We start from the raw sequence: 27,795 nt of genomic DNA, 5'->3' as shown, positions 1-27,795 counted from the left end.
CACAGAGAGGAGAGGACTCATTTGGACCAAGATCTCCATAAGCCTGAAAGCATGTAAGATTGATTTCTCTTTCTGTCACCCACTCTCTTCCACAGAGAGAGGGAGAGAGAGAAAGAGACAGAGAGAGAGACAGAGAGAGAGAGACAGAGAGAGAGAGACAGAGAGAGAGAGAGAGACAGAGAGAGAGAGACAGAGGAAGAAGTAACACTCATAAACAATGTAAAGAAAGAAACTTTTTCTTCAAGCCTAAGTCCAATTGACCAGCTACTGAACTGAGAATTGCCATAGTTGTCAACAACATGATATCATCATCAAGACCTCAAAGGAACTGTAAAAAAGTGACCTCATTTTCCCTTGTTTGTACTCTTCATCCATAGACTTTGTTCCTTTTTGCTGATATCCCCACAATATCTCTGAAAATCTGTTTGCCTTGTCTGTCCTAATTGTGAATAAATGAATGTGTGTTTGGATTTATAGAGTGTGTACTTTATGTTTGCATATTAATAATCTATTTTGCACCTGCTGCAGGTGTTTATTATAATAAATAAGTTTTTGTTTTCTTATTTGTAGACTGAATTTCATTTATCTGAGATAGTGGTCACAACCAATCATTAGACAACCTACTGATTAAACAGGTCCTATTTCACATTATTGATGGCCTTCGGAATAGTGGAACTTGATTTTCAGTGCCCTCAGGGCTGTGGCAAGTGGTGGAACAAATCAGAATTTCATTCCACTGTAACATATAGACAATGCATAGCCGTTTATATTGCATGCCAAGATCCAATTCTCAGTTCAGAAAGTTAAGACAGCAAGCTCAGAATAGTTCAGATTAGAACTATTCCTTATGATCAGATCATGGTTGATCACCTATCTCAATGCCATCTTCTTGTGCTATGACTACATCCATGGTGTCATTAGTCTCTGAAGATGGATTAATTTTTGTCCTGAATGATGGAGATCCCACAGCCCTCTGGCTAGAAAATTTAGAAGATTCGCCACACTCTGAAGGATGAAAACCCTTATTTCAGACTTAAATAGCCTAACCTTTATTCTGTAACTGAGTCCTCTAGTTCTACACTCACCAACTAGTGGAAACATCCTATCTACACCTACCATATCACACCCAATGAGAATCTTGTAAGTTTCAGTTGGATCACCTCTTACTCTTTGGTGCTGTAGAAATTGCAGGCCTGGTTTTCTCAATCTCTCCTCATAAAATAATCCTGTCATTTGAGGGATTAGGCTGCTGAACCTCGATTGCATACAGTATTTGGCAAATATATCCTTCTGTAGAAAAGCAGATCAAAACTATTCACAACACACCTGTTACAGTCTCACCATCGAATTGCAGTCAGACAGTTTTACTTCTGCACACAAATCCTTTTGCAATGAAGCTAACATACCCTTATCCTAATTTACTGATTGTTGCACCTGTCTGCTAGCTATTAGTGACTCAAGAACGACGATATCCAAATTTATTTGGACACCAACACTTCCTAGTTTCCATCATTTTTTAAAAAAACTTCCATTTTATTCTACCAATGTGGATAACCTTACTTTGATTTCCATTATATCCCATCTGTCACGTTCATGCCTATTCACTCAGCCTGTCTGAGTCCAGTTGAAGCTTTCTTGCATCCTCCTCATAACTTTGCTTTCTGTCTGTGAACCAAATCTCAATCAATGTTACTATTGCAACTCCAAAAGCAAAAGGGGTAGGATGAAGAAATATTCTGTAGTTACGAGGTCACTTCCCTATTTTTCGAGAATAATTTGCAGTTTCAAGTTAACATCTTGATCAAGTGTTGGAAAGCAGAGTGAAAATGTGGAATTGAGAATAATGTTAATCAGGATATTGTAATGAGACCATGTCACTCACCAACATTGGTGCTACCTCCTCTGTAAGTCACATTTTTGATTGCAGAGGCCACGTCTTTTGAATTAGTGAAATTTTTCAAGTTGAACTCAGTTTTAGGATTCTCACTGCATAATTAATACATAAAATGCAACTGAAATACCAATATGAATGGATGCAAATGGTACTCAAGTCTGACTTATACAAATATTTAGAAAGAAATTTACATGATCATCTCTCACTTCTGTTTACCTTACTTGTACAATGCCAACAAGTGGTCCTTGTGGTCCAATACCAAGCATGTTGGTGACTCTAATGACAAAATTTTTCTGAAGGTCAAATCTGCGTTTACCAAGATTCCAGCTCCCATCAAGCAAGAAGGCAATGTCAGCTTTGCATTCTGTGGATTGAAGAATTACTTTTCATTGAACAAACGCAACTCAGACAAGCAATTAGATGTTGTATTGATCTAAGTAAATGGCAATATTGGACAAATCAGATTCCAGTGTGAATCCTAGCTTGACAGACTGTAAAGTCTATTAGTGCAAGTCAGTTACTGTCATAGACCCTTCGGCCCAACTAGTGCATGCCAAACAGATATCCCAACCCAATCTAGTCCCACCTGCCAGCACCTTGCCCATAAATCTCCAAACCCTTCCTATTCATATTCCCATCCAGATACCTTGCAATTGTACTAGCCTCCACCACTTCCTTTTTCAGCTCATTCCATACATGCACCACCCTCTGAATGAAAAGATTGCCCCTTAGGTCTCTTTTAGATCTTTCTCCTCTCACCCTAAACCTATGCTCTCTAGTTCTGGACTCATCCAACCCCAGGAAAAAGACTTTGTCTATTTATCCTATCCATGCCCCTCATGATTTTATAAACCTCTATAAGGTCACCCCTCAGTCTCCGATGCTCCAAGGAAAACAGTCCAACCCTATTCAACCTCTCACTACAGCTCAAATCCTCCAAGCCTGGCAACATCCTTGTAAATCTTTTCTGAACCCTTTCAAGTTTCACAACATCTTTCCAATAGGAAGGAGACCAGAATTGTAAGTAATATTCCAACAGTGGCCTAACCAATGTTCTGTACGGCCACAACAGGACCTCCCAACTCCTGTACTCAATATTCTGACTAATAAAGGAACGTATACCAAATGTCTTCTTCACTATCCTATCTACCTGCAACTCCACTTTCAAGGAGCTATGAACCTGCACTCCAAGGTCTCTTTGTTCAGTACCTTTGAGCAAGTTTTGTATCCAAATGGCTAGTTCTCCCTGTATTCCTTGAGATCTAACCTTGCTAACTCGTCTTCCATGGGGAACCTTGTCGAACGCCTTGCTGAAGTCCATATAGATCATATCTACCACTCTGCCTTCATCAAGCCTCTTTGTTACTTCTTCAAAAAACACAATCAAGTTTGTGAGACATGATTTCCCACGCACAAAGCCATGTTGACTATCCCTAATTAGTCCTTGCCTTTCCAAATACATGTATATCCTGTCCCTCAGGATTCCCTCCAAAACCTTGCCCACCACCGACATCAAGCTAACAGGTCTATAGTTCCCTGGTTTGTCCTTACCACCTTTCTTAAACAGTGGCACCACATTAGCCAACCTCCAGTCTTCCGCCACCTCACCTGTGACTATCAATGATACAAATGTCTCAGTAAGAGGCCCAGCAATCACTTCTCTAGCTTCCCACAGAGTTCTAGGGTACACCTGATCAGGTCCTGTGGATTTATCCACTTTTATGCATTTCAAGACATACAGCACTTCCTCCTCTGTAATATGAACATTTTTCAAGATGTCACCATCTATTTCCCTATATTGTATATCTTCCATGTCCTTTCCCACAGTAAACACTGATGCAAAATACTAGTTTAGTAATTCCCCCCTCTCCTGCGACTCCACACAAAGGCCACATTGCTGATCTTTGAGGGGCCCTATTTTCTCCCTAGTTACCCTTTTGTCCTTAATGTCTTTGTAAAAATCCTTTGGATTCTCCTTAACTCCATTTGCCAAAGCTATCTCATGTCCCCTTTTTACCCTCTTGATTTCTGTCTTGAGTATACTCCGACTGCCCTTATACTCTTCTAATGATTCATTTGATCCTCCTTGTCTATACCTGACATATGCTTCCTTCTTTTTCTTAACCAAACCCTCAATTTCTTTAGTCATCCAGTATTCCCTATGTCTACCAGCCTTTCATCTCACCCTAAGAAGAATATACTTTCTCTGGACTCTCACCTCATTTCTGAAGGCTTCCTGTTTTCCACCTGTCCCTAGTCATAAATATATTTATATGAGGCTGCCAATGTACTTTTAACAAAGGTAAATGAGTTATTATCCCAAAGAAATAAGAGGCAGCCCCTTTTTTTCCAAACAACACACTTACAGCCACTCAACCCCAGTGAAGTATCACTTCTGTCTTCACCTTAATTTTGTTTTAGTTAACTAAGGCAATAGCAACCAATTCCTTCAGTTTTTTGCACATTCACAAGATGACATTCTCTTTCAGCCTCCCGGAGATATATGGACAGTGTAACCTACTTGGACAACGTTGAGGCTGCTAAAGATTTATTTTCATCTCTGCTGGCCTAAATACCTCCTCAAACTAATCTGTCCTTTTGCTTGCATGAACCTTTCTGAACTCAACTTTTGTTCCCTAGTATTCCTTTTCTGGTCATTAAGACTCAAGTCAACTATAAGTATAAATTATCTCACTCTCATCTGTTGAATTGCTTAGCTTAAGTCACATGAATTCTTGGAAAAGCTGTCTTGTGCCCACTATTCCAAATTATTTTCTTTTAAAAAAAAAGTCCTTCACAACCCTGAAAACATAAAACTCATTAAACATTATGCTAGATCCAAGTTCTCAAATAATGATAGATTATAAACTTGGGTCACAAGTTTCAGCTACTCCCCCACCAAAAAAAAGTATCTTTAGGAAGCAATTTCATTTCCTATCAATATTTCCTCATCACTATTTCTATTTTATGTTAACAGTAATAACATATTTACATTAAACATGAGGATTTTCATCATAATCATATTCTAAACAAATCCATTTTGATCACAACATTCACATTTATTACTGACAAACTGTCAGCTATAACATTAAAAATCATTGGTATTGCAGGACATTACTAAGTATGTGGTTATATTAAGGAAATGTTGTTAAAGGACTACCGTTTCTATAAGTATGTTTCTGCTGAGGTATTGGATATCTAGACCTTGAAATGTTGTACAGCCCACACCAGGCTCAAAGTCTCTTTCTCCACTGTCAAATATTTTTGTTAATGCATGTAGTCTGTGTGAAAAATAATTGACTAGCAGTTCGATTCCCAGCTCATCCTTTTGTACTAACACTGCACCACACCAGTGTTAGTGATATCCAAACTCAGCATAAACCTTATCATAATTAAGAGCTGCTAAAACTGATGCAATGGTCAATATAGTTTTCAAGTTGTCGAAAGCTCTCTTTCATTCTTTTGGCCACTCAAGCCATTGCCTTTCTTGAACAAAATTATCAAAGGAACCACAACAGTGCTGAAATTCAGAATATAAAAAAATCTGATCAAATCCACTTATGCCAATATATTGCAGAATTTCACATTTTGGTTTAGGGAAGGGATAAACTCAAATACTTACCCCTTGATTTTCTTCTTTGGGTGATATTCAGCCTTGTCCACACAGTGTGGTCCAAATAAGTCACTTTTGCTTTGGCAAATCTACTTTTAACTAGATTTATGACCAAACTGACTCATTGTAACTGTTAAAAAAAACTGCTGATGTCTTTAGAGAAAGAGGTGGGTACTGCAGAGGATCAAGTGCTTTATCTTCCCTTCCAAGTTCAATTTGATTTAGCTCCTTCCCCCTCTCCCTGTATCACTCACACCTTTGGTGGTCTACTTTGCACTAATGGGCTTTGTCTCTAAATTGATCAATTAGAGAACATGAGTGACTTACTGGTGGTGGTTCATAAGTAAAATAGTACCACAGGTGATTTAGTGATGGGAAAAAGTGTTCAGTTGTATGTAAGAGCACTGCTGGATATTAAAAAGAGACAAATTGTTCAAGTGTTATAAAGGTTCTTTCAAAATTTAGCTGAATGGAACCACGTTGTCCATATACAAAACACAGTGGCGTAATCCTTTGATGACCTTGTTGGTTAATCATTGAAATCATTGAAAAATTGCTGATGTATTTTTATTCCAAACAACACAACTTCGCTAAAATCCATCTGATACAAAAACTGATATTTCTTTGGCTGTCACAGTCAATGGAGCTTACCAATATCCTTTAAACAAATATTTTTGTAACCAACTGAGCTTGCCCAATCCTCTCAATACAATCCTTTAATTGTGGAATTGGATATGAATTGCTTTTGGCAGTGTGTTAACTTTGCAATAATCGATATACATTCATTGTGATCCATCTGGATTTGGCTCCAACAGCTGAGCCTCAGCTACAATTACCCAATTAAGTAACACCATCATCAATCACAAATGTAATCTCTTTTCTCACTCAAACTAACTTGTGTGGGTTGATTCTGTGAGGGTGTTGTTTTAGGGGAAACACATTCCCTACATTAACATTAAGTACAGCCAAAGTCATTTTCTCCTGGCCTATTTACAAAATTGATTTATGAATCTATTATAGTTTTTGTTTTCTGGGAAATGGCATAGTATTCCATTTAATATTTTAAGCACCTCTTGTAATATTCAATTTGATTACCAAAAGTTTGGCTTTTGAATTTTCAATTTCTGATTCATTTTCCAATTGTTATAATATTTTTATTTCACTCCCTGTTCCTTTCACCACCTTAAGTACAATTCTTCCCAGTCCATCTCCCCATCAGTCTTACTTAACATATTAACATGTCACACTGATTTTTCCTCCAGTCCAGAGTACTCATTAAATAATTCATATCATTGAGATTATTTTGATTCACTAAGATCCAGTGAACCTTGTTTTTAATGGTTCCCCAGTGACAGATGTCAGTACTAACACCTATTCTCCAGTGACAAGGTTCTGATCTATGACATCTCTATTTGATTTAGTTTTCATTGCTTGTTGAACATTTAAAAAACATTGTTTGGCCAACTCACACGCTTTGATCAGTTTCTCTCAGAAACGTGGCACAAAGGTCAAAACTGCAGTCTCTGAGCTTTGGTTTATAAACTTTTTTTTAATTAATTAAGGAGGTCTCTCACCATATTTCCAAACATGAGTTCAAAAGAATTTGATCTTGCGGATGCATTCAAGATATCTCTAAAGTCAAACAGTAACAAGGAAATTCCTTTATCCCAATCATTACAAAATTGATTAGTTGTTTTTGTGGCATAAAATTTGGAGTTTTGTCTGATTTTATTTCTTTGTGTAATCCATACCTTGTAAACAAAAACTGAACTAAACTCTTTGCTTACCACTTTTGCCGTAATTTTCCCCAAAGGCACTGTCTCAGGAAATTTTTTTGAAACATCTATAACCGTTAAAAGAGCACTGATTCCCATTTCTGGCTTTTGATGCCAAGACCAAGTTAAATAGTTTTGTTTTAAAGCTGCTATCGGAATTGAAAGTACAGGTTTAATTGATAGTTGTGGTTTCCTCATAGAGTCATAGATTTGTACAGCATGGAAACAGAGCCGTTGGTCTAACTAGTCAATGCCAACCTTGTTCCAAAACTAAACTAGTTCCACCTGCCTGCACTTGGCCCATATCCCTCCAAACGTTTCCTATACATGAACTTATCCAAATATCTTTTAAATGTTGTAACTGTACCTTCATCCACCACTTTCTGTGCTCATGATCTAATATGTATGGTATTTTTGGCAAAATTTAATTCCATCTTTATGTAATCCTGGTCAATAAAAAAAATTAGTCTGTGTTTTCTAATATCTAAGTGACGTGTCACTGGAATTTTGGGAGCCACTCCTAAAAATTTGTTAGGAAACTCAAACAAGTCTACTATCCATTCCTTATTATCTGGTTCTTGAGGTAGACTCCCTTTCCTCATTTAACACCTTTTCATTTAAATAATAACACCTAGGTATTGATTTGATTCAGTTTCAGGGTAGGCTGTTAGATAAAGGTCTCTCATTTCCAGCTGTAACTACTACATTTAAATTAAGGCAGATATTCTAAACATGTCAGCCTCTTGCTTTTCATCTTTTTTTACTTAAGTATTCAAAAATAGCAATTTTTGAATTTCCTGAATTTCCAAATCATCTCCCTTATTCATAGTCTTCTTCTCTTCCTGTTCAATTATTTGAACGTGAGATCTAGACAAAACACAGTCTGGAATCAATCCAGAATGTTTCTCCTATAGCATCTCACTTTCTTTCACTTCTAATGATTTTTACTCTCCCACAATTAAGTCAACATTTTTGATCCAGCCAAGCCATTCCCTATGATAAAATTCCTTCTGTAGAGATTTCTTCCATGACTTCAACCACAACTTAGACTCACAGATGTTTACAGCACAGAAAGAGGCTATGCTGCCCATCATATCCATACTGGTCAACAAAAATCTGAATACACATCCCATTTCCAGCTTTTCACCCATTGAAACTATTGCAACACCAGTGAATATCTAAATACTGCTTAAATATTCAATATTAAGAGTTTTCTGACTCAGAAATCATTTCAGGCAGTGATTCCCACAATGAGTGAAAAAAAACCTTGTTTTCAACTCTCCTCTTTGCCTTATACTTCTTACCTTAAATCTATCTTCCCGGTTTATTGGCCCTTCTATTATGAGTGCCTCCGTAAGCACCTACGCCCCCCCGTTTTATTGGCCCTCTATTATGAGTGCCTCCTTAAGCACCCCCCCCCCCTCCCCCCCCCCCGCCTTATCTAGGCTTCTCATAGTTTTACACACCTCTGTGAAGTTCTCTGTCTAACTTTGTTACTCTAAAGAAAATAACGCCAGCCTATCCAACCTTTCCTCAAAGTCCAGACCTTCCAGTCCATGTAGCATCCTGGTAAATCTCCTCTGCACTCTCTGGTGCGATCAGATCCTTCCTATATTGTGATGATCAGAACTGTACACAATACTGTAGTCATGGAATAACCAATATTTTATACAGTTCCAACATAAACTCCTTATTCTTATTTTTCTATGCCTTGGCCACTATTCCACATGAATTCTTAACCACTTTACTGATCTGCCCTGTTACCTTCAAGGATCTGTGGATCTTCTGATCTTCAACACATTTGCAGTATGATTCCTTACTTTGTTAAACCTCATCAAGTGCATTATCTCACACTATTGCAGGTTCATTTCGATTTGCTATTACATGGCCCGACTGACCAATCTGTTGATATCCTCCTGCAGTTTCTGTCTAGCTCCTTGAAATTTACCATGCTACAATTTTTCATATCATCTGCAAACTCCTTGATTATACCCCCAATATTTAAGTTTAAATCGCATTAATGTACACAACAAACTGCAAGGACACCAACACAGCCTGGCAGAACTCCACTGGAAACAGATTTCCAGTTTCAGAAACTGGGTGCCTGGTGCTTCCTCCCTTGCTCTCTCAATTCCAGGGATACATCTCATCTGGGCCTACAGATTCACCGACTTTTAGGACTGACAAGTCTGCTAGTGCACCACCCTCCCTCCCCACTCTTTCTCTATGTTTTTTTCTCCTGTATTTTACAGTCCTCCACTCTGATGCCTATGCCTGCATTGTTCTTTACCATTGTGAAGATTGATGCAAAGTATGCATTATGGACTATGCCTACATTTCCAGGTGTGCATTCAGATGACCTCAATGATTCCTAATGGGTCCAACTCTTTACCGAGTTGATCTCATGCTCTTTGTATATTTAAAGGAACCCTTTAGGTTTTTTTTATTGTATCTGCCCAGGTTTTCCCTTTCTTTTATTTTACCCTTACTCCAACTTAATTATGGACTAGAAAAATCTTATTTTTGCTTATATCTTCAATTTGACTCAAGTCCACTCCTGGTCAGTGTGTTTATCTGGGAGTGTTCTCACCCTGTCCACTCCTCTCAGTGATGTAGACTGTCTGTCACAGGGTGCTCTCCTCACTCATTCTTTTCAATCTATTTAATTCTCCATTTATCAAGTCACTCTATGTAATGGGAGATGATGCAACCAATTAATGTTATTTTCCTTCATTAGACTGACTTGCTCCAGTGTCTCCCAATAACTTTATTGATTGATATTTTTATTTAGAAAAAGGAAATATCTCTCACTCAGAACCTCCAGTAGTCTTTATCAATAAATGAGGAAGGAATTGCTCGACTATCTGGATTTAGATTTTTGTTTAGATTACTTACAGTGTGGAAACAGGCCCTTTGGCCCAGCAAGTCCACACCGATCCGCCGAAGAGCAACCCACCCAGACCCATTCCCCTACATTTACCCCTGTCCTTAACACTACGGGCAATTTAGCATGGTCAATTCACCTAACCTGCACATTTTTGGACTGTGGGAGGAAACCGGAGCATCCGGAGGAAACTCACGCAGACACGGGGAGAATGTGAAAATTCCACACAGTCACCTGAGGCGGGAATTGAACCCAGGTCTCTGGCGCTGTGAGGCAGCAGTGCTAACCACTGTACCACCGTGCCGCCCATAATTCTCCATTTCCAGTAGGTTCTGAGGAAACTTGTTCCAATGATATCACTACTACAGTTTTACAATTTTGCACTGCTCTCAAGGATTTCTTAGGTATTTCTATTCAAGGAATTGGATCTCCCACTTAATTTCAAGTAATTAGTTTTAGTATGTCTAGCCTTATTACATGAAAGCATACTAATTTCATTGTATCACTTTGTATGGTTCTAGTTTTCATCCTTTATTTTTTCGGCATCCCACCATTTGTTTCCTAAAATGATTAGCTTTGCCATTCTTCCATTTTCTGTTTCTCAAATTTCTTGACTGCTTCCCAGTTGACCATCTACCCACCTGTAACTGAGCGAAGTATGTCAGTATCTGCCAGAACTGCTGCTTCTTGGATTTTTGACATGTAATGCTCAAATTCCTTGGATGTTGCTGGAATATTATTATAGAATTTTTCCATACTTATGATTTCTCTCATACTCTCAAAACTTTTCTCAAACTTCACTGATCCCATACATTTGTTTTTCCCTTGCAAATTCAGGTTATTTTGATGTAGTCCTAAATTTTAATTGCTAAACTTCAAAGACAAACTGGTGAGCAGTAAGTATTGTTCTTTTAACAGCTTCATAGTCTGCAGGTTGCTTCTGACCATCTGCTATCCTTATTCATGGCTGGACATACTGAGACACTCTACGTGTGTTTTATCTTCCTAGCTATCATTTCAGCTTTCCATCCTTTTAATTCTAAGTACTTGGCAATCATTTTAAGCAACTCGATATTGACACATCCTGCTTTTATTTCTACCTCCAATTTATCCACTAATGCACTCAATAAAGCATTAGTCAAAAATTTCAAATAGTCCATTGTTAAGACTTGTACATCCAGAAAAGTATTCATAATTTCTACCATGTCAAAATTCCAATCTGTAATATAATATATATCACAACTCTTGTTTCTTTCCTAATGTCCAGTATCTCCACCTACTTTAGAGAATCACAGATCTCTCTTACAGTCAATGGATGTCTATCCTGAAAAGCTCCCAGTTTTATTGTGATCCCAGCTGGTAACATTGGACAAGTCAGACTTCATCATGAAACCTAGCTTGATAAACTTTAAGATTTATTTCTGAAATTTGGTTATTGTGGTGGCCATGTCTTTTAACATATTCACACAAGACTATCAGTACACTTTTAACAAAAGAACATTAACTTATTACACAAGAGAAAAAAATGCTATGTATATATAAGATGATTTGGAAAAATCTTGTGAACAGCATCAAGGAAGATGTAACCCTTTTTCCAGCTATACCTTTTACATTTGACTCCTTTCAAGTATCACTTCTAACTTCACTTTAAAGTTTCATATTTAACTGACGTGGCTGTAAATATTTCTGTTGAGTACTTTTCTGCATGTTCCCTCATGTAACTCACGAACGTGTGATTCTCTCTGTCTATCCTGAGACATGCGGAATGATCTCTGACTAGGACTATTTTGAGGCTGCTAAAAGCAGCTTAAAACTTCCTTCCAACTGTATTTGTATGAAGACTTCAACAAACTAAATTGCCCTTCTGATGTTACAGACATTTTCTTTGAAACTTAATCTACTTTGGTCCCTGGCCTTCCCTTTTGTGGTCAAAAAATAGAAGCCAACAAAAAGCAGCAATTATCTCACCAGTAGTTTGTTGAGTCATTTCAATTATATCACATGAATTCTTGGAAGGGCAATAATTAGATCACTGTTCCAAATGACTTTCTGACCCTTTCTTAAATAAAAAAAGATCAGACCTTCACAAGCACTGGAAACCAAAAACCTATTTAACCATACCATAGAGTCCACAATTCCAAATAATAATATTTGATAAATTTTCATCATAACATGGAAGAACCCTTACCCTTGTTCACTTTTGAATTCTTTTTTCCCGATTTTGCAGCTTTTTTCTTGGTTGGTTTTGCTACAGTATTTAAATAATGAAAAATATTAGTTCACAATTTTTTTTATGCATTTTATTTTGATCTGTGCACAAACAGTCTATGACATTGCATTATTAAAACTAAGGAGAAGGGGAGAAGGTTGTTTGTAAGAAAATGGAGCATTTTTCAGAAAACTTGTTAAAAATATCAGAACTATACAATAAGGAAGAGCAATGAGAGCTGAATCCTTTGCATTTTCAATTATATGAACATTGTTCAGAAGCACACCTCAAACTGATCCTCTCTGAACCCCCCCTCTAATCCACTTTGTCTTTCTCTGTATCAGTAATTAGACTTTGACAGACAATTGCGTTATCATATGGTCTCAAAATAAAAGAAATGGATGCAGATGATCATGCAATCTCGAATTAAGTAACTAATTCTGAGACTAAATGGTTTTACCATGAGTGAAATTCCTTTTGAAAAGCAGTGCCCCTTGAAGTGTATATACTTCGAAACAGAGTGCAAACTGAAACAATTGTAATGAAGTCTGATGTCTTGTGCAGTTCACCTATATTTTCTGGGTACAGAAAGCATTATATTGGAAGAACATATTCAATGACATAATGCCTGTAATTAGAAATTTGATGCTGAAATCTTTGGAAGGAATTTTGTGTTCCACATATATAAGGGATGAAATGTCAAACAAGGACATTAGCCTGATCTTCTTAATAGTTGGACAGTGAATGTACCCTGAAAGATGTGTGCCAAGATCTTGCAGATGTCCTTAGCCTGGTAAAGTCAGAGGCATTAAATCTGTTCTAGGTAACTATAAAACCACCACCACCTCCCACCCCATTACTCTGACGGACCTACTCCACATCTCCACTCCATTCCACTTACCTTCCTGGCCTTTCTGGCCAGCTGTTTCTCTTTTCCCCACCCCACAACATAGGCACTCAGTCCAACTGCCCACCCTCATCAAACACCCGAATGGACCCACCCTATTCTCTCACCCACTTACCTGTCACTGAAAACCCCCTCCCACCCGCTTAGAGACCGAACCCTTCACCCATTTGCCACCCTACCTCCTCACTTACCTTGCACACTTATCTTTTTTCATTAGCTCTTAAGGTGGCTTTATAACTTTTCAACATGTTATACTACAGAAAAGTGAGGGTTTGGGTTGGGGATGGGGATGTGGTTTCTGGGACTACTGTCTGCATGGTTTGCTGGAGTGCTTCTGTTGTGAAGACTCTTGCCTCAAACATCCAGGTGGAGAATTCGTGGAAAGATAAGTGGGCAACTTCTGGTCTGACCTGAGATAGAAGCAGCGTTTTCTTACCCAGCTGAGAGGATTTTGTGTGGAAAAGTATAGAAGTCATATGTGTGAAGTTTCACTGCTGGAGTAAAATTTTAGAAATAGGCAGGATGTTGAGATACAGTTGCAAAAGCAATTGTGGTTCTGGGTTGATTGAACTAAAGTGTTTGCTCTATTCACAAGTTTTGCAGGGGAATGGCGTATCTCCAATTTGTGAAAGATAGATCTAATTGTGGGGTATTCCTTTCTTATGTAATTCATAAATCTGCACAGCTTTGAAACATTGCTTGTTCCTGGAGTGGAAATTTTATCTGAGATGTCAAAAGCTAAGCAAAAATCTTAAGACACTGAGATCTTTACAGATGGTCATCAGTTGGGTTGGACCTTCTTGAGTTTTCCCTCATCCATGTTTGGTTACTTTCCCCAATCTGACTGTTCAGGTAATTCATGGATACCTTAGTGAATGTTTCTTAAATCTGAAGGCTCTCTAAGGTAAAATGCAAAGAGGTCTGATAACACTATCATTATTCTAACTCAAGTATACCAATTTCAATTGTAATTTACTCCAGTTCACTGGTGGGTGAAGCAGATTGATCACAAAAAAATGATTCTGAAGGCACTATGTTATGTGATGGCTGTGTTTAAAGCCAAAATACAGAGTTGCAGAATTTGACTGTTTCAGGACCACATCACTACAACACAACAGAGTGCTGCTGCTGAACAGATAATTTCTGGGAGCAAGGGGTCCAGGTCTCAGAATGTCTAAAGGTTTCTGAGTTGAAATAATTAAATCCTTGGAAACCGGAGTAAAGGCCAAAAGGAAGACAAATTCCATGCTGGAACAGTTCCATTTGTTGAACCTTTTTACCTATAACTGTGCAGATGTTAATACTGTGTAAGAGAACGTGTGGGAAAGAGGCAGGAATCTAATGCAACATGGTTTTGGTCTGTGACATCTCGGAGTCTCTCTTGTTAGTGCTGTGTGAGTCAAGGCCATAGCAGAATGGGTGCTAACTTCCTGCTCTAGGTACACATCAATAATGCAATGCCACAGACCCCCTTCCTGTACTAGTGTGGTAGCAGGAGAGATACACTCCGGTGGAACAGCTGATTAAGATATTACAGTGGTTAGTGTCCAAGGCAGGACAATATTCATTCAAAATCAAAGCATTAGAAAAGTGTTCTTAAAGCTCAAATTGCTATTAGTTAAAATATTTGTACGGAAATAATGGTAAATGTGGTTATGTCTTTCACATATTTCATTTTGATAGTTGGTCATGAAAACGGTACAGATATTGCCAATCTTTTCAGATCAATATAATTAGATTTTTTCCATTTTTATTGGATTATTGAAACTAAATTCATAAATTTAGAAACTACAGATAAGCTATTTGTTTGCAGCAACCACTATGTTTTTGTACTCTGGCAATAATTCTGAATTGATTGTTTCTGCTCAAGCAAGCTTTCTGCACCTCTAGACAAATACAATTATACAAGAACACTGCATTGCGTGCAGTAATTATTTCTGATCTGTGATTAACTGAAGTGCTTCACAGGCAACAATAGGAGTCTTCTCAGTCACCTTTAATTGTATGCACTATTTCCCTTATTTAAAAAAAAGCCTGAATGTAAAATAGTTCCTCACTTAAAAGGAGAAGGAAGTGTTCCTCATAATACCAGTTGTCAATTCCACAAGCTGATTCAGCTGATTTCAGAACACACCCAGAAGGACTGCAGACCCCAGTTTCTCTTTAAATCTGCATAAACCTGCCTTGCTTTTAAAAATCACTTCAACATAACTGAATCCCAAACACCTTTCTGTGAAGGGACATGGAACAACAATCCCAAGAAATGAAACTTGTACTTATCATAACGGTTTACCAAGAGAGGTTTTGAAAAGTTCAAATGTGTTACTTGAAGCATCAACCTTGAATTTTACCTTTTCGCTTCATATTCCTACCTGTAAACAATTCCAGGCAATAGTTTTGCCCGACATTCTGGTCTGGCAATGTAGTATTTTCCATCACTTCAGATGACAGGAGAATGTTATAGGCATTCTATATATTTTCTCATCACCACCTGTGTTTGCAGTTTATCCAATTTTGATTTTAAGTTAACTGTTAAATCTAGAGTAGGCTAACTCAATTGTGACAGATAATAAAGATGCAAGATTCCAGTTATAGATAGGACTATCTGCTTCTGAAGATATTGACTAGATGTTTACATTTGTAAAATGATCAGGAAAAAGACTGTAACAATCACCGTGGAGTAAAGGTTAACTATACTTTTAATCTAAGAATAACTGTGGAACATGTGCATAAGAAGTTTAATCAGGTTAAACATAACTGCCTCAAAGAGATTGCTGATTTAAATGCCCAGCAGTCTCACAATACAATCATGCCTCGGAGAATGAAAAAAATTACAGAAGCTTTTCAAATCTCCTTGTCAGAGACAGATAGTATTCTCATACAACTGAAAAAAAAGGGATACATTGACGTAGGAAAGGTCTTCTTTTGCAGCAATATTCAAAGTTCCAAAATCACTGTGGAAACCACTGAGGAAATCTTGCTTCTCCAATTAATGAGCGAAAATCTTTTGTTTCAGAAAGAACAGAAATCTTTGCTTAAGTTTACAGAAGACTAGCATTGTAAATCATGTCCATGTGAATGACATGTGACCTTTTGAATGAGGATAATCTTTAAAAAGTGGTTTTGAAATGTGTGGGCAAATGAAGCTTTTTGACATCCAGCCTGCAATATCATACAGGAGCTTCTGATAGGTGAGTTTGGTAGCTTCAGTATGTTGCTCCCTATTACAATTTCTCTCAAAAGTTTTCTCTTGATTTTTTTTTCCTGGACTGGAGAATTGCGTATGAGACAATTTATTTTACTGCATTTGCCTTTGCCAAGAGTGTGTTTATGGAATGTCATTATATTGGAACAGTTACAGTTTAGTAGTCAATCTAGTATTCTGTTATGTTTTCCAGTTGAGTTATTATTCCAATTTCTTTTGTTGCATTTTAACTGTAGTGTAGGAATTAAGTGTGTCTTGCTTCAAAACTGTTAGTTTAACCAATCGAATTGCATTTGGAACACCACACTTGGCACTTGTCTTTAAAATAAGAAGATGTTAGGGTCTAGGCTACCTTCTTCGTATATTTTGAGGGGGTTTGGTTTGGCCCATAACATTATATGTTGTGGAGGTGCAGTGGGTGGGGTATGTAGAATGAAGAGTTACTGGCTGTTGAGCATAACAAGCTGTATCATGAAGTCAGGTCAAACGGAACTGGATCCTGAATCTGTAAGGTTCCAGAGAATGCCTTCTCTTACAATCCCCTGTATATCATTACCTTGAAGAAAATCTGATAATGTTCAAGAAGTCTCATCTTACTATAACCACCATTTAGGAAAAGTTAAAATTCAAGCTACAAAGACTCAGATTAATCATTTTGCAGAAAACACCTCGTCTTCTTTCTCGAAATATTACCAATCATTTAATTGACAGTCTGCAACTGGTGATGTAATACTACTTATGATGATTAAGATGAAGTAATCAAATATTAAAAGAAACACGATATTAGGCAAGTTGATATTAGGTTTGGGGTTTTTTATCCACTCAAAATAGGAATTAAAAACCAAATATACTTGGAAAATTAAACAAAATTGATTTATATCTTGTAAAATGAAATTGGCGTTCAGATTTAATGCATTGAATTTCAATCTATTTCGGCAACATACAGTATGATGTGATTTCCCGCTGAACAATACAAACCAGCCATTGGGATAATTGTTGCTTTTGGTGGTCCAGATACTTCGAGCGCTTTCCTTCCAATTTCTGCAGAAGACATTAAAGTTAAGATTTCAAGCAAATTAAGAGTAATAGAATGAATAACAGTAGGCTAATTGACCTATGGATCCCATTCTTACTTTCGTCAGAGCAATCTAGACAGTCCCACTCTCCGAATCAACAGCCTTTCCTGTGCAGGTTAATCTTCCTCAATGTCCATCTAGCTTTCTTTTGAAATCATTCTCATGGGTAGCAAATTCCAGGGGTTATTGCCACTCACTGCATAGAAATGTTCTTTATAACATTTCTCTGCATCTCTTTCCAGACTTTAAATTTGCATTCCCAGGTCCTTGCATTATAAGGCTACGGGAAATATTTTTAACTGCAGCCTTTATGACTGCTGACATAATGCTAACATATTCCACAAGACTTTAATCAAACCTACAGATAGCTATTGCTGAGCAGTCTGGTGATAGCGCATTGTTCAACTTTTCAAAACTTACCTCTGGAGTTTACATTTTGCCAGAGTACATAAGCCATTTCTAATTAATTCATCTTTTCCCCACATTTAATGAATGTTAATAAAATTGTGTTTTCAGAAAATTTGAAATACAAATGTATAGGAGAAAGTGAGGTCTGCAGATGCTGGAGATCAGAGCTGAAAATGTGCTGCTGCGCTTTTCCAGCAACACATTTTCAGCAATAAAAATGTATAGTTTAATTAGCAGGCAGTTAATTATAGAGAAAGGAAACATTTACTCTGTTCACATTTCCACAACTTGTGTTTTAGTAATTAAATTTTCACCCTCATTTGTTTATTTACAATTTGAATGTTTTGAGGATATTAAAGGGCTGCTCACTGGAGATTGAAAAGGAGCTCATCCATCGAGTAAGTGGCAACGAATTTATCCCATTCGCAGTAGAGGATTGATAATTTTTCTGTCCTCGTAGTTTCTGAAGACGAACTCCTCCTCCCAGAGTGTTAATCACACCACTGGAAGAAACCACAAGAAAAGACAATGCAGCTGGAGAAAATTAAATCTTTAGCCCTTCAATTGGGAAAAAGTCCCTGTAAGTGTAGGTTAGCTGTCATTTACAAAAGTGACTAAGTAATTCGTAACCTGTTAGGCACCTTGAGACTATATAGATACATAATTTTATTAATTTAGTTACAATGTCATGAATTGAAATAGCATCCAAATATTAGTTTGGAACATGTCATTGACAGTATCTAATAATTAGTATTTAGCTTTCAGAAAAAAAACATTTGAATGTGTTGTATTACCAAAGCATTACTCCTTACATGGTTACAATATGGAAATCCCAAGCTTAGCAAACAGTTTTACAGAAACCCCATTGCTCATGATAAAAATGAGATGGCTATTATTTTTAGAGGTCCCAATTAAATAAAAAAGGGTAACTCCACAATAAGGAGAAATATTTGAAATTGCTGATTGATTTAGATTTTGAAACTTTCTGTCATGTTTTTCATTTTCCAAAATCCATAGTGTTCAATTCACAGAAGTAAATGGAGATATGATGTTAATAGCGAAATATGTCATGCACAGGAACAAATAAAAGTTACAATACTGCAATTGTTCATTCTTCCAGTTCGGTCATGTCAGGAGAAATCTTGCGTGCGAGATAAATGTTTTAATTACATATACCCAATCTGTTCCATTTTCCACCCTAATCTTGAATATTGGCATGATTACTGCCTCAGTGGTGAATCACTAAATGAATTTTGTGGCGAGACCTAGTGAATTCTCTTGCTGTATTTTACTAAATGCCTCATTAACTACCTACCCCACTCCAAGGCATCCATTATATCTGATTCTGGCCCTGTCTTAACACACCATTGCTGGAACAACTCACCACTTAACATAAATCCGCTGAGAGACTGACATCCTTTGTGCTTGTGCCATCTTTAAAAGGATACTGCAAGATGAAGTTATCCTGCTCACTCAGAGATTTTTTGTTAAGATGTCTAAGAAGGGGATGCTGGTGTTGTGATTCTCCAGCAGGGACCTGGGAGGTCCGGGGTGCGGGGGTGGGCAAAGGAGGGTTGTGTTCTTCCTAGGGAACTGCCAGAGGTGGACATGCCACTGGACCCTGCCAGCCTAGTCCAAGCTCACCACCCAGGTCAGTGCCATCATGAGAATTTGGAGGAATGCCCAGCAATACCGTAAGAAGGTCAAATGACTATCTCTGCCCCACTAAAGTGAATGCTGCACTGTTTCTTCTACTACCTCACACTCACTGCTTCTATATCCACACCCCCCACAAAGGCACGTGCTTTCCATTCTGCTACACCTTCCCACACCTCCTCTCACCCTCCTCAATCTCCCACACCACTAGCCTGTGTAGTCTCTGTGCTGCCTTCTCACACCGTCACTCAGCCCGCCCACCTCCGCCAAAGCATAACAATTCTCCTGCCCATGCTCATCTCACTCAATCCCTCCTTTCTCTCATTGGCCAGTTACCCATAACAGGGCACAGCGAGGCCACACACAAAAAAAACAAAGAACTGCAGATGCTGAAAATCGGAAACAAAAAACAGAAACTGCTGGAAAATCTCAGCAGGTCTGCCAGCATCTGTGGAGAGAAGTAGAGTTAATGTTTCAGGTCCAGTGGCCCTTCCTCAGATCCTTCTTGTTCAGTGAGACAACACATCGAGGGGTGCCCAACATTAGGTTCCTCCCTTCCTACTAGAATCTGAACCCTTATAGAGAAGGACAACGACTGCTCCTCCCGAGGTGCTGAGATATCCATGTCCTGCCAACTGAGTTAGTACCATTCCTCAATCCACTTCAACTTTCAAAGTAACTCCACTGTCAGCATCATTCATTTCACACAATTTCTAACCATTGGCCATGACACTTTCACTCTTATATTCTGCAGGTACCTCCAATATCACAATGGCCTCTGCAGAGAAATGTCTGGCTGCCCCAGAAGCCACCTCAATCCCTGAGGGTGGTTGTACCAAGGCCTCAGAGGATGCATCTGGAAGATGGTCTTTGCGACCCCACCAGCTCAGGGTCAGTGCGACCCCCACCAGCTCAGGGTCAGCACGGCCCTCACCAGCTCAGGATCAGCAAGGCCCCTCCATCCCAGCTGCAGAACCAGGGAGTATATGTAATGGGACGGATAGATGGGTGAAACCTATTGAGGGCACTTTGATAGCAAGAGCAACATCAGATTTTAGTTGACATTTGCACTTTTGTATATCATAGATTTAACTTTATGCCTGGTTATTAGTCTCTCTGAGTAAATCCAAATGTCTTGGTCACAGCATCAGACATCACTTCATGGTTGGTCACAGACAGGGTTTCATGGATGGAGGTCTGTGCTGACAGCCATAAGATCATAAGACATAGGAGTGGAAGCAAGGCCATTTGGCCCATCAAGTCCATTCTGCCATTTAATCATGGCTGAAGGACATTTCAGCTCCACCTAGCTGCACGCTTCCTGTAGCCCTTAATTCCTTGCGAGATCAAGAATTTATCAAAATTTGCCTTGAAGACATTTAATGTCCTGGCCTCCACTGTGCTCTGGGGCAATGAATTCCACAGGCCCACCACTCTTTGGCTGAAGAAATATCTCATTTTCATTCTAAATTGACCCCCTCTAATTCTAAGTATGTGCCCACAGGTCCTAGTCTCCCCGCCTCACAGATACAATTTCCCAGTGTCCACCATTTCTAAGCCATGCATTATCTTATAGGTTTCTATTAGATCTCCCCTCAACCTTCTAAACTCTAATGAATACAATCCCAGGATCCTCAGTCGTTCATCGTATGTTAGGCCTACCATTCCAGGGATCATCCATGAGAATCTCTGCTGGACACGCTCCAGTGCCAGTATGTCCTTCCTGAGGTGTGGGGCCCAAAATTGAACACAATATTCTAAATGGGGCCTAACTAGAGTTTTATAAAGTCTCAGAAGCACACCGCTGCTTTTATATTCCAACCCTCTTGAGATAAATGACAACATTACATTTGCTTTCTTAATCACTGACTCAACCTGCAAGTTAATCTTATTAGAATCCTGGGCTAGCACTCCCAGATCCCTTTGTATTTTGGCTTTATGAATTTTCTAACCGTTTAGAAAATAATCCATGCCTGTATTCTTTTTTCCAAAGTGCAAGACCTCGCATTTCCTCATGTTGAATTTCATCAGCCATTTCCTGGACCACTCTCCTAAACAGTCTAAATCTTTCTGCAATCTCCCCACCTCCTTGGTACTACCTGCCTGTCCACCTAACTTGTATCATCGACGACCTTCGCCAGAATGCCCCCAGTCTCTTCATCCAGATCATTAATATATAGTGAACAGCTGAACCCTATGGGACACCACTTGTCACCGGCTGCCATTCCAAAAAAGAACCTTTTATCCGAACTCTCTGCCTTCTGACAGACAGCCAATTCTCAATTCATGCCAGTAGCTCACCTCAAACACCAGGGACCCTCCCCTTACTCAGCAGCCTCTCGTGTGGCACCTTATCAAAGGCCTTTTGGAAGTTTAGGTAGATGACATGCACTGGGTTTCCCTGGTCTAACCGACTTGTTACCTCTTCAAAGAATTCTAACAGGCTTGTCAGGCAAGACCTCCCCTTCCTAAATTCATGATGACTTGTTCTAATCTGACCCTGCACTTCCAAGAATATAGAAATCTCATCCTTAACGATGGATTCTAGATTTTTACCAACAACTGAGGTTAGGCTAATCAGCCTATAATTTTTCATCTTTTGTCTTGATTCTTTCTTGAACAAAGGGCTTACAACAGTGATTTTCCAATCATTTAGGCCTTTCCATGACTCTAGTGACTTTTGAAATATCACAACCAATGCCTCCGCTATTTCCTTAGCCACCTCCCTCAGAAGTAGCCCAATGGGGCCAGGACATGTATCAATTTTTAGACCTTTTAGCTTTTCCAGCACTTCCTCTTTTGTCATCTGGAAGCAAGAGGAACAAGGCACCTCACAGTCAATGGGTGCTGTTGATGCCTATTGTCCTTGTACACTCAAATCCCTGTCCTGTTGCATCCTCTGTATCTAAAACATTTGTTGTGAATGAGTTGGTCAGTGAAATCTGGAGCAGGGAGCTACAAACCAGGGGCCAATGGACTAAGATGACCAGGAATTAGGGACCATGCAGAGCTGTATCCTAACAGTTTGTGGGTCTGTTGTAATGTTCTTTTCTTTAAAAAAAAATCCTTAGTGGGTTCAGCAGCCTCTTCCCTCCCAGGTTGAGTCACTGACCTTGCCCACTCCGAGTGTACTCACAGCCATTTTCTTCTCTGTTGCACATTTTCAAGTTGCAGCATGATGGAAGGTGACAGTGAGTGCTTCTCACTGGAGGGTTGCAGCCTCCATATTCATGTGTTGCTGAGCCCCCCAATATCCACATCACCTTCCTGGTAGCCAGGACTGGTCATATGCTACCCCATCCCAGTTTGAAGACCTTCCTTCCTCCATGACCCCATTCCCATCAAAGCTTTATCATGCACCCACCATTTGCAGATGCTGTTGCCCTTTTACAGCTGCTCAAACCACCTCCCCCAGCCTGCAGTTCTCAGCTTCAACAACTAGGCAGTACAATGGCTCAGTGGTTACCACTACTGCCTCGCAGCGCCAGGGACCCAGGTTCAATTTCCCCCTTTGGGTGATTATCTGTGTGGAGTTTGCACATTCTCCCCGTGACTGCATGGATTTCTGCCTGGTGCTCCAGTTTCCTCCCACTGTCCAAAGGTATCCAGATGAGCTGGATTGGCCATGCTAAATTGTCCATAGTGTCCAGGGATGTGCAGGCTAGGTGGATTGGCCATGGGAAATGCAGGGTTACATGGTCTTTGGAGGGTTAGTGCAGAGTCGATGGGCTGAATTGCCTGCTTCCACACTGTCAGGATTGTGAGGACTGCAGATGCTGAAGGTCAGAGTCAAGAGCATGGTGCTGGAGAAGCACAGCAGGTCAGGCATCGGATTTGATGACTAACTTGTCAAGTCTCATTATCCAACAACGACCACCCTTCCTCACTCCCCCTTTCCCCTTCATTTCTGCGGGTGGAGCTGATGAATGACTGTGGCTCACTCCTATGAGCAATCTCCCTGGTTGAGACCCCTGACTGGAGGCTGTATATATCTCGACCACATTCGCCATAAACCCCTGAACTGGTAAACATGGAACTACAGGACTGACCATGATCCACTCCCAGAGCACAAACCCTCTGCCTGAGAGCACTCTGTCCAGATGTCTCAATGTGGCCAGCTCCTGGACTGTTATGAGAGGCTGCCCTTGACCTATTCTGCCAGGTCCCAATGACAGATGGGTGCCTCCATGGACTTCAGTGAGGATCATTCCCCAAAGCCTCGGATTCATTGGTGCCTGCTTGCTGCCCTGGCCATGTGTTTGTTGTGGAAGTAGCTGGCACATAATGCAACTGTGAGATTGCTGTAGCACACTGCTGTACCACAAAATCCTCGTTCCTTTTGCTGAGGATTGCTACGCAGCAAGGTAAGGCCTGGTTATGTGACTGCTCTAATTGGCATGACATGGCAAGACAGGGATTGTGCCAGCAAACAGTTAGGAACTAAGTGTGGAAAGACTAAGAGAGCAAGCAAACAGCCCTGAGATACAACCCGTTCCAGTGTGCGAACTGGGTGCATGTCTTTGTGTGCAAAGTACCCCTGCGCAGCCTGTCAATGTGAGTTGCTGGTACACCCTCCAATGCAGGTCTTGCTTCCTAAACAGCCTGAAGTGGAACAGAGTGGTGCCATTATGGCTGTGAGGGGTTGGCAGATGCTGGATGTCAACGGTCATATACAGACTGATGCCTGTGAATCATGCCCCGAGATTCTTTTTGGTTCCACACAGCATGGAGTAGGCGGTGAGCTGAATTCTCCGGTTAGCTGCTCTGTTTTCCCATGTCAAATGCTCTCGCTGTCTGATGCCTTTGGTTTGATATGAAGTTGAATATTAATGAGATGAGTTGTGCTATCGACAAGGCTTTTAACAAGCAATAATCCCTTCCGTTGGCAACTCATTATTGTTTAGTGAGAAATTCGCCACATCGCTTGTAAAAAGCGCAAAGATGGAGCAAGGTGACCTCGATGTGAAGATGTGCATGTTTCTCATCTGCTTCTAGCACACATCTCACCAGAGAGCACATCGCTCAGGCCCTGGTATGATCCCAGCCTTTCCCTGAATCAGTTTTATACCACTCACATTTAATCTGAAATGTATGGCTCCTTTTTCTCGAACCTCAGCTATAACAGCAACAGCAACTTGTATTTTAATAAAAGAAAAGCACTTGCATTTTGACAGCACCTTTCACAATCACCAGACAGCTCCAAGTCTTCTACAGCTAATGCAGTACTCTCAAAGTGTAGTCATGTGTGCAATGTGGGAAACACGGTCACTATTTCAATCACAGCAAGATCCTACAAACAATAATGTGAGAGCAGCCAGGTAATCTGTGCGATGATTTTAATGTGGGGCTCTACACCAGCCAGTGATAACTCCCTTGATCTTTTCACAATAATGCCTTTTATATCCACCAAATGTGATATTGGTTTAACATCTCTATTGACAGTGGAGCGGCCTCAGCTCTGCACTGAAGTGTCAATTGAGATTCTTATGCTCATTGTTTAGGACTTGGGTCTGTGTCAGAGGCTGTGGGTTTAAGTCCCATTTCAGAAAGATCATTACCACCACAGCTGTGGCAGACATCAAATTTACCTTTAACATAATAAAAAGCCCCATTGTGTTATAAATCAAAATTGGACACAGAGATATATAACATTCACCAGCTTTGCCATTTCTGTGGAAGATGGGTTTTCTGATGCCATCTGCAGGAAAGAGTGCTCCCTGCCTGATACACTGGAAGAGAACCTTCAAGGAGTCAGTGCTGAATCATGGGGCTGTTCTCTGTTGATGATCTGACATGACAGCTCCTGATGGGAAGTTTCGCTTGCAGAATCCTGGCAGTGAAACACAGCCTCTGTGCTGAACAGAAAGCTCCGTAAGAGCCTGCCCGTAACTGCAGCATTGTTAGCTGACAGTGGGTGGCACCAAGGAGCTGCTGAGTTGCACAAATTGCCAGCAGCGCTTTAAAATGTAATTGTATACTTGTGTCAAACAGGAAAGGGGATCAAAGGTTCCGGGGAGAAAGCAGGAGAATAGAATTGAGAAACTCATCAGAATGGTGAAGCAGACTCGATGGGCTGAATGGCCTAACTTCTGCTCCTATGTCTTATGGTCTTATGAAAGACAGTACAAATGACATATTATTTCAGTTTTAGTGTCAGGAAGAGCATGGCACTGATAAAATTCTGCCCATTGCACTCAGCCCTACTTTCCTACAATGCACAGAACTCAGCACCTCATCCAACATCTCTCCCTCTGCCACCCCCACTTCCAGTCTAATTTGCAATGGCCTTCAAAGCAGGGTCAGCAGCCACAGGTTAGGGTTAGGATGAGGAGACCCCTGTGTAATCGGCCAAGTTGAACAGGAACAGGAGAAAATTTGAAGCCGTTACTGAAGCTGTGGTGTCAGCTGCATGATGCCATGTTTCTGTTTGCTGTGCTGAGTTATCCTGCTGTGAGTGCCTGCATCAAGTCAATGGCACAAATATCCCGGGCCCACATAACACCCACTACTCAAAGTGCTTCAAAGGTTAAAGGCTGCTTTGTGCTCACCGAGTGCTCCTCTGCTGTCTGGCAGTGAGTCCTGGTCTGTCCCGTCAAAATTTCCCCTCCACAGCTGCCATCGCTGTTTCAGTGCAGAAGACCCCAAGTGCTGTTTCTGTGACACCAGTGGAGGAGGTGATGTTTAGTTTAGGTACCACTGTTCTTCACAGACAGAAATGGGGTAGGAGAGATTTAGGGAGGGAATTTCAGATCTGACATTCAGAAAAGTTAATGCACAAGTCATCAATGGTGGAACAGTTAAAACCAGAGATGCTGAAGAGGTCAGAAGTTGTGCCCGTATCTCAAAGGGACGTGGGGCTGGAGGAGATTACAGAGACGGGGGGAGATAGTGTGTTAAGACCAAGATTTTGAAAATAAGAATGTGAAGTTTTGAATTGAAGCATTGTTTCATTGAGATCCAGTATAGGTCAGTGAACAAAGGGAGAGGGAGTTATTGTGAGTAAAGACACTGACACCAGAGAAAGCCTCAAGTTTACGGAGGGTCAAATGTGAGATGCTGGCCTAGAGCGCATTGTATTATTCATGTCTAGAAGCAATGAAAGCACACACAAGAGTTTCAATATCAAACAAACAGGCAAGATGGAGTCAGGCGATGATGTACGGGTAGGAATGTAAGGTGTTGGTGATGGGTTAGAAGATCACTGCAGAGCCAAATTTGAGATTTAGTCAGGGAAAGAGGCAGAATCAGGTGCTAGAGAACATATTTTGCAGTAGGTATCAAAGCCAGTGGCTCAGGTCTTCCCAAATGCAAACTGAAGGACAGCAGTTAATCCAGCATTGGGTGTCAAAAGAAGCTTTTATGCTCATTCTATCCAGCACTACCAAGTGCTCCCCAACTATTCTTTCTTTCCTGTATATCTTTTTGAAAAGTCACATACCCCCAAATATTTAGTTCCCAGTTTTGATCTCCTGTAACCATGTCTCCTTCCCTGAAGGATATTAGTGAATCAGATGGTTTTTCCAACAATTGACAATGGTTTCATAGTATCATTCTAAATTCCAGATGTGTTTTATTGAATTTAAACTTCACTGCCTGCCATGGCAGGATTTGAACCCAGGTCCCCAGAACATTAGTTGAGTTTCTGGATTAACAGTCTAGCAATAATACCACTAAATCATCACCTCCCCCTTTGTTATATGCCCTCATTACCTCCTGATCTCTTTGTCCCACCATACAGCTACTGTTAGAGGGCCTATAGTAATACCACTAATCATCACCTCCCCCTTTGTTATATGCCCTCATTACCTCCTGATCTCTTTGTCCCACCATACAGCTACTGTTAGAGGGCCTATAGGCTACTTCTCTCAGTATCTTCTTCCTTTTTCACCCCCCCCACAGATCCCACTGTCACCATCCCCGCCCCCCAGAACCCTGAGGGGAACACTATCCCTGCTCATGACTCCACCTCCATGCCCCCCACCATCACACCCACTCCAGTTATGGCCCCGCCCCCATCCCAGCTCCACGCCCACACCACATCCCAACTCCCAGCCTTGCCGAATTTTCACCATCCCTCCACACCGCCCCCTCACTGAGGACGACCGATCAGTCCTCAGCAAAGGACTCACCTTCATCCCCCTCCGTCCACACATCAATGAATTTAATAT

At 40.2% G+C, this 27,795-nt stretch overlaps 1 protein-coding gene across 2 annotated transcripts in view; it reads right to left on the bottom strand.

Annotated features, from left to right (window-relative positions):
• The window catches only part of coch (coagulation factor C homolog, cochlin (Limulus polyphemus)), a 63,336-nt gene that overhangs the window by 12,881 nt on the left and 22,660 nt on the right, over window positions 1-27,795 (bottom strand). For both annotated transcript variants that reach the window (XM_043698475.1, XM_043698474.1), the window contains exons 5-9: window positions 18,341-18,474; window positions 17,466-17,528; window positions 12,355-12,414; window positions 2,111-2,258; window positions 1,883-1,986 (exon numbers count right to left, since the gene is read on the bottom strand). In XM_043698475.1, coding sequence (XP_043554410.1) covers window positions 1,883-1,986; window positions 2,111-2,258; window positions 12,355-12,414; window positions 17,466-17,528; window positions 18,341-18,474 — 509 coding nt within the window. The remainder of the gene's footprint in view (window positions 1-1,882; window positions 1,987-2,110; window positions 2,259-12,354; window positions 12,415-17,465; window positions 17,529-18,340; window positions 18,475-27,795) is intronic.

Source organism: Chiloscyllium plagiosum, chromosome 10 (assembly GCF_004010195.1).
Source record: "Chiloscyllium plagiosum isolate BGI_BamShark_2017 chromosome 10, ASM401019v2, whole genome shotgun sequence".
Classification (NCBI taxonomy): Eukaryota; Metazoa; Chordata; class Chondrichthyes; order Orectolobiformes; family Hemiscylliidae; genus Chiloscyllium; species Chiloscyllium plagiosum.
Note: the sequence above shows the minus strand (reverse complement) of the source record. Positions and strands in the feature narration are given on the sequence as shown.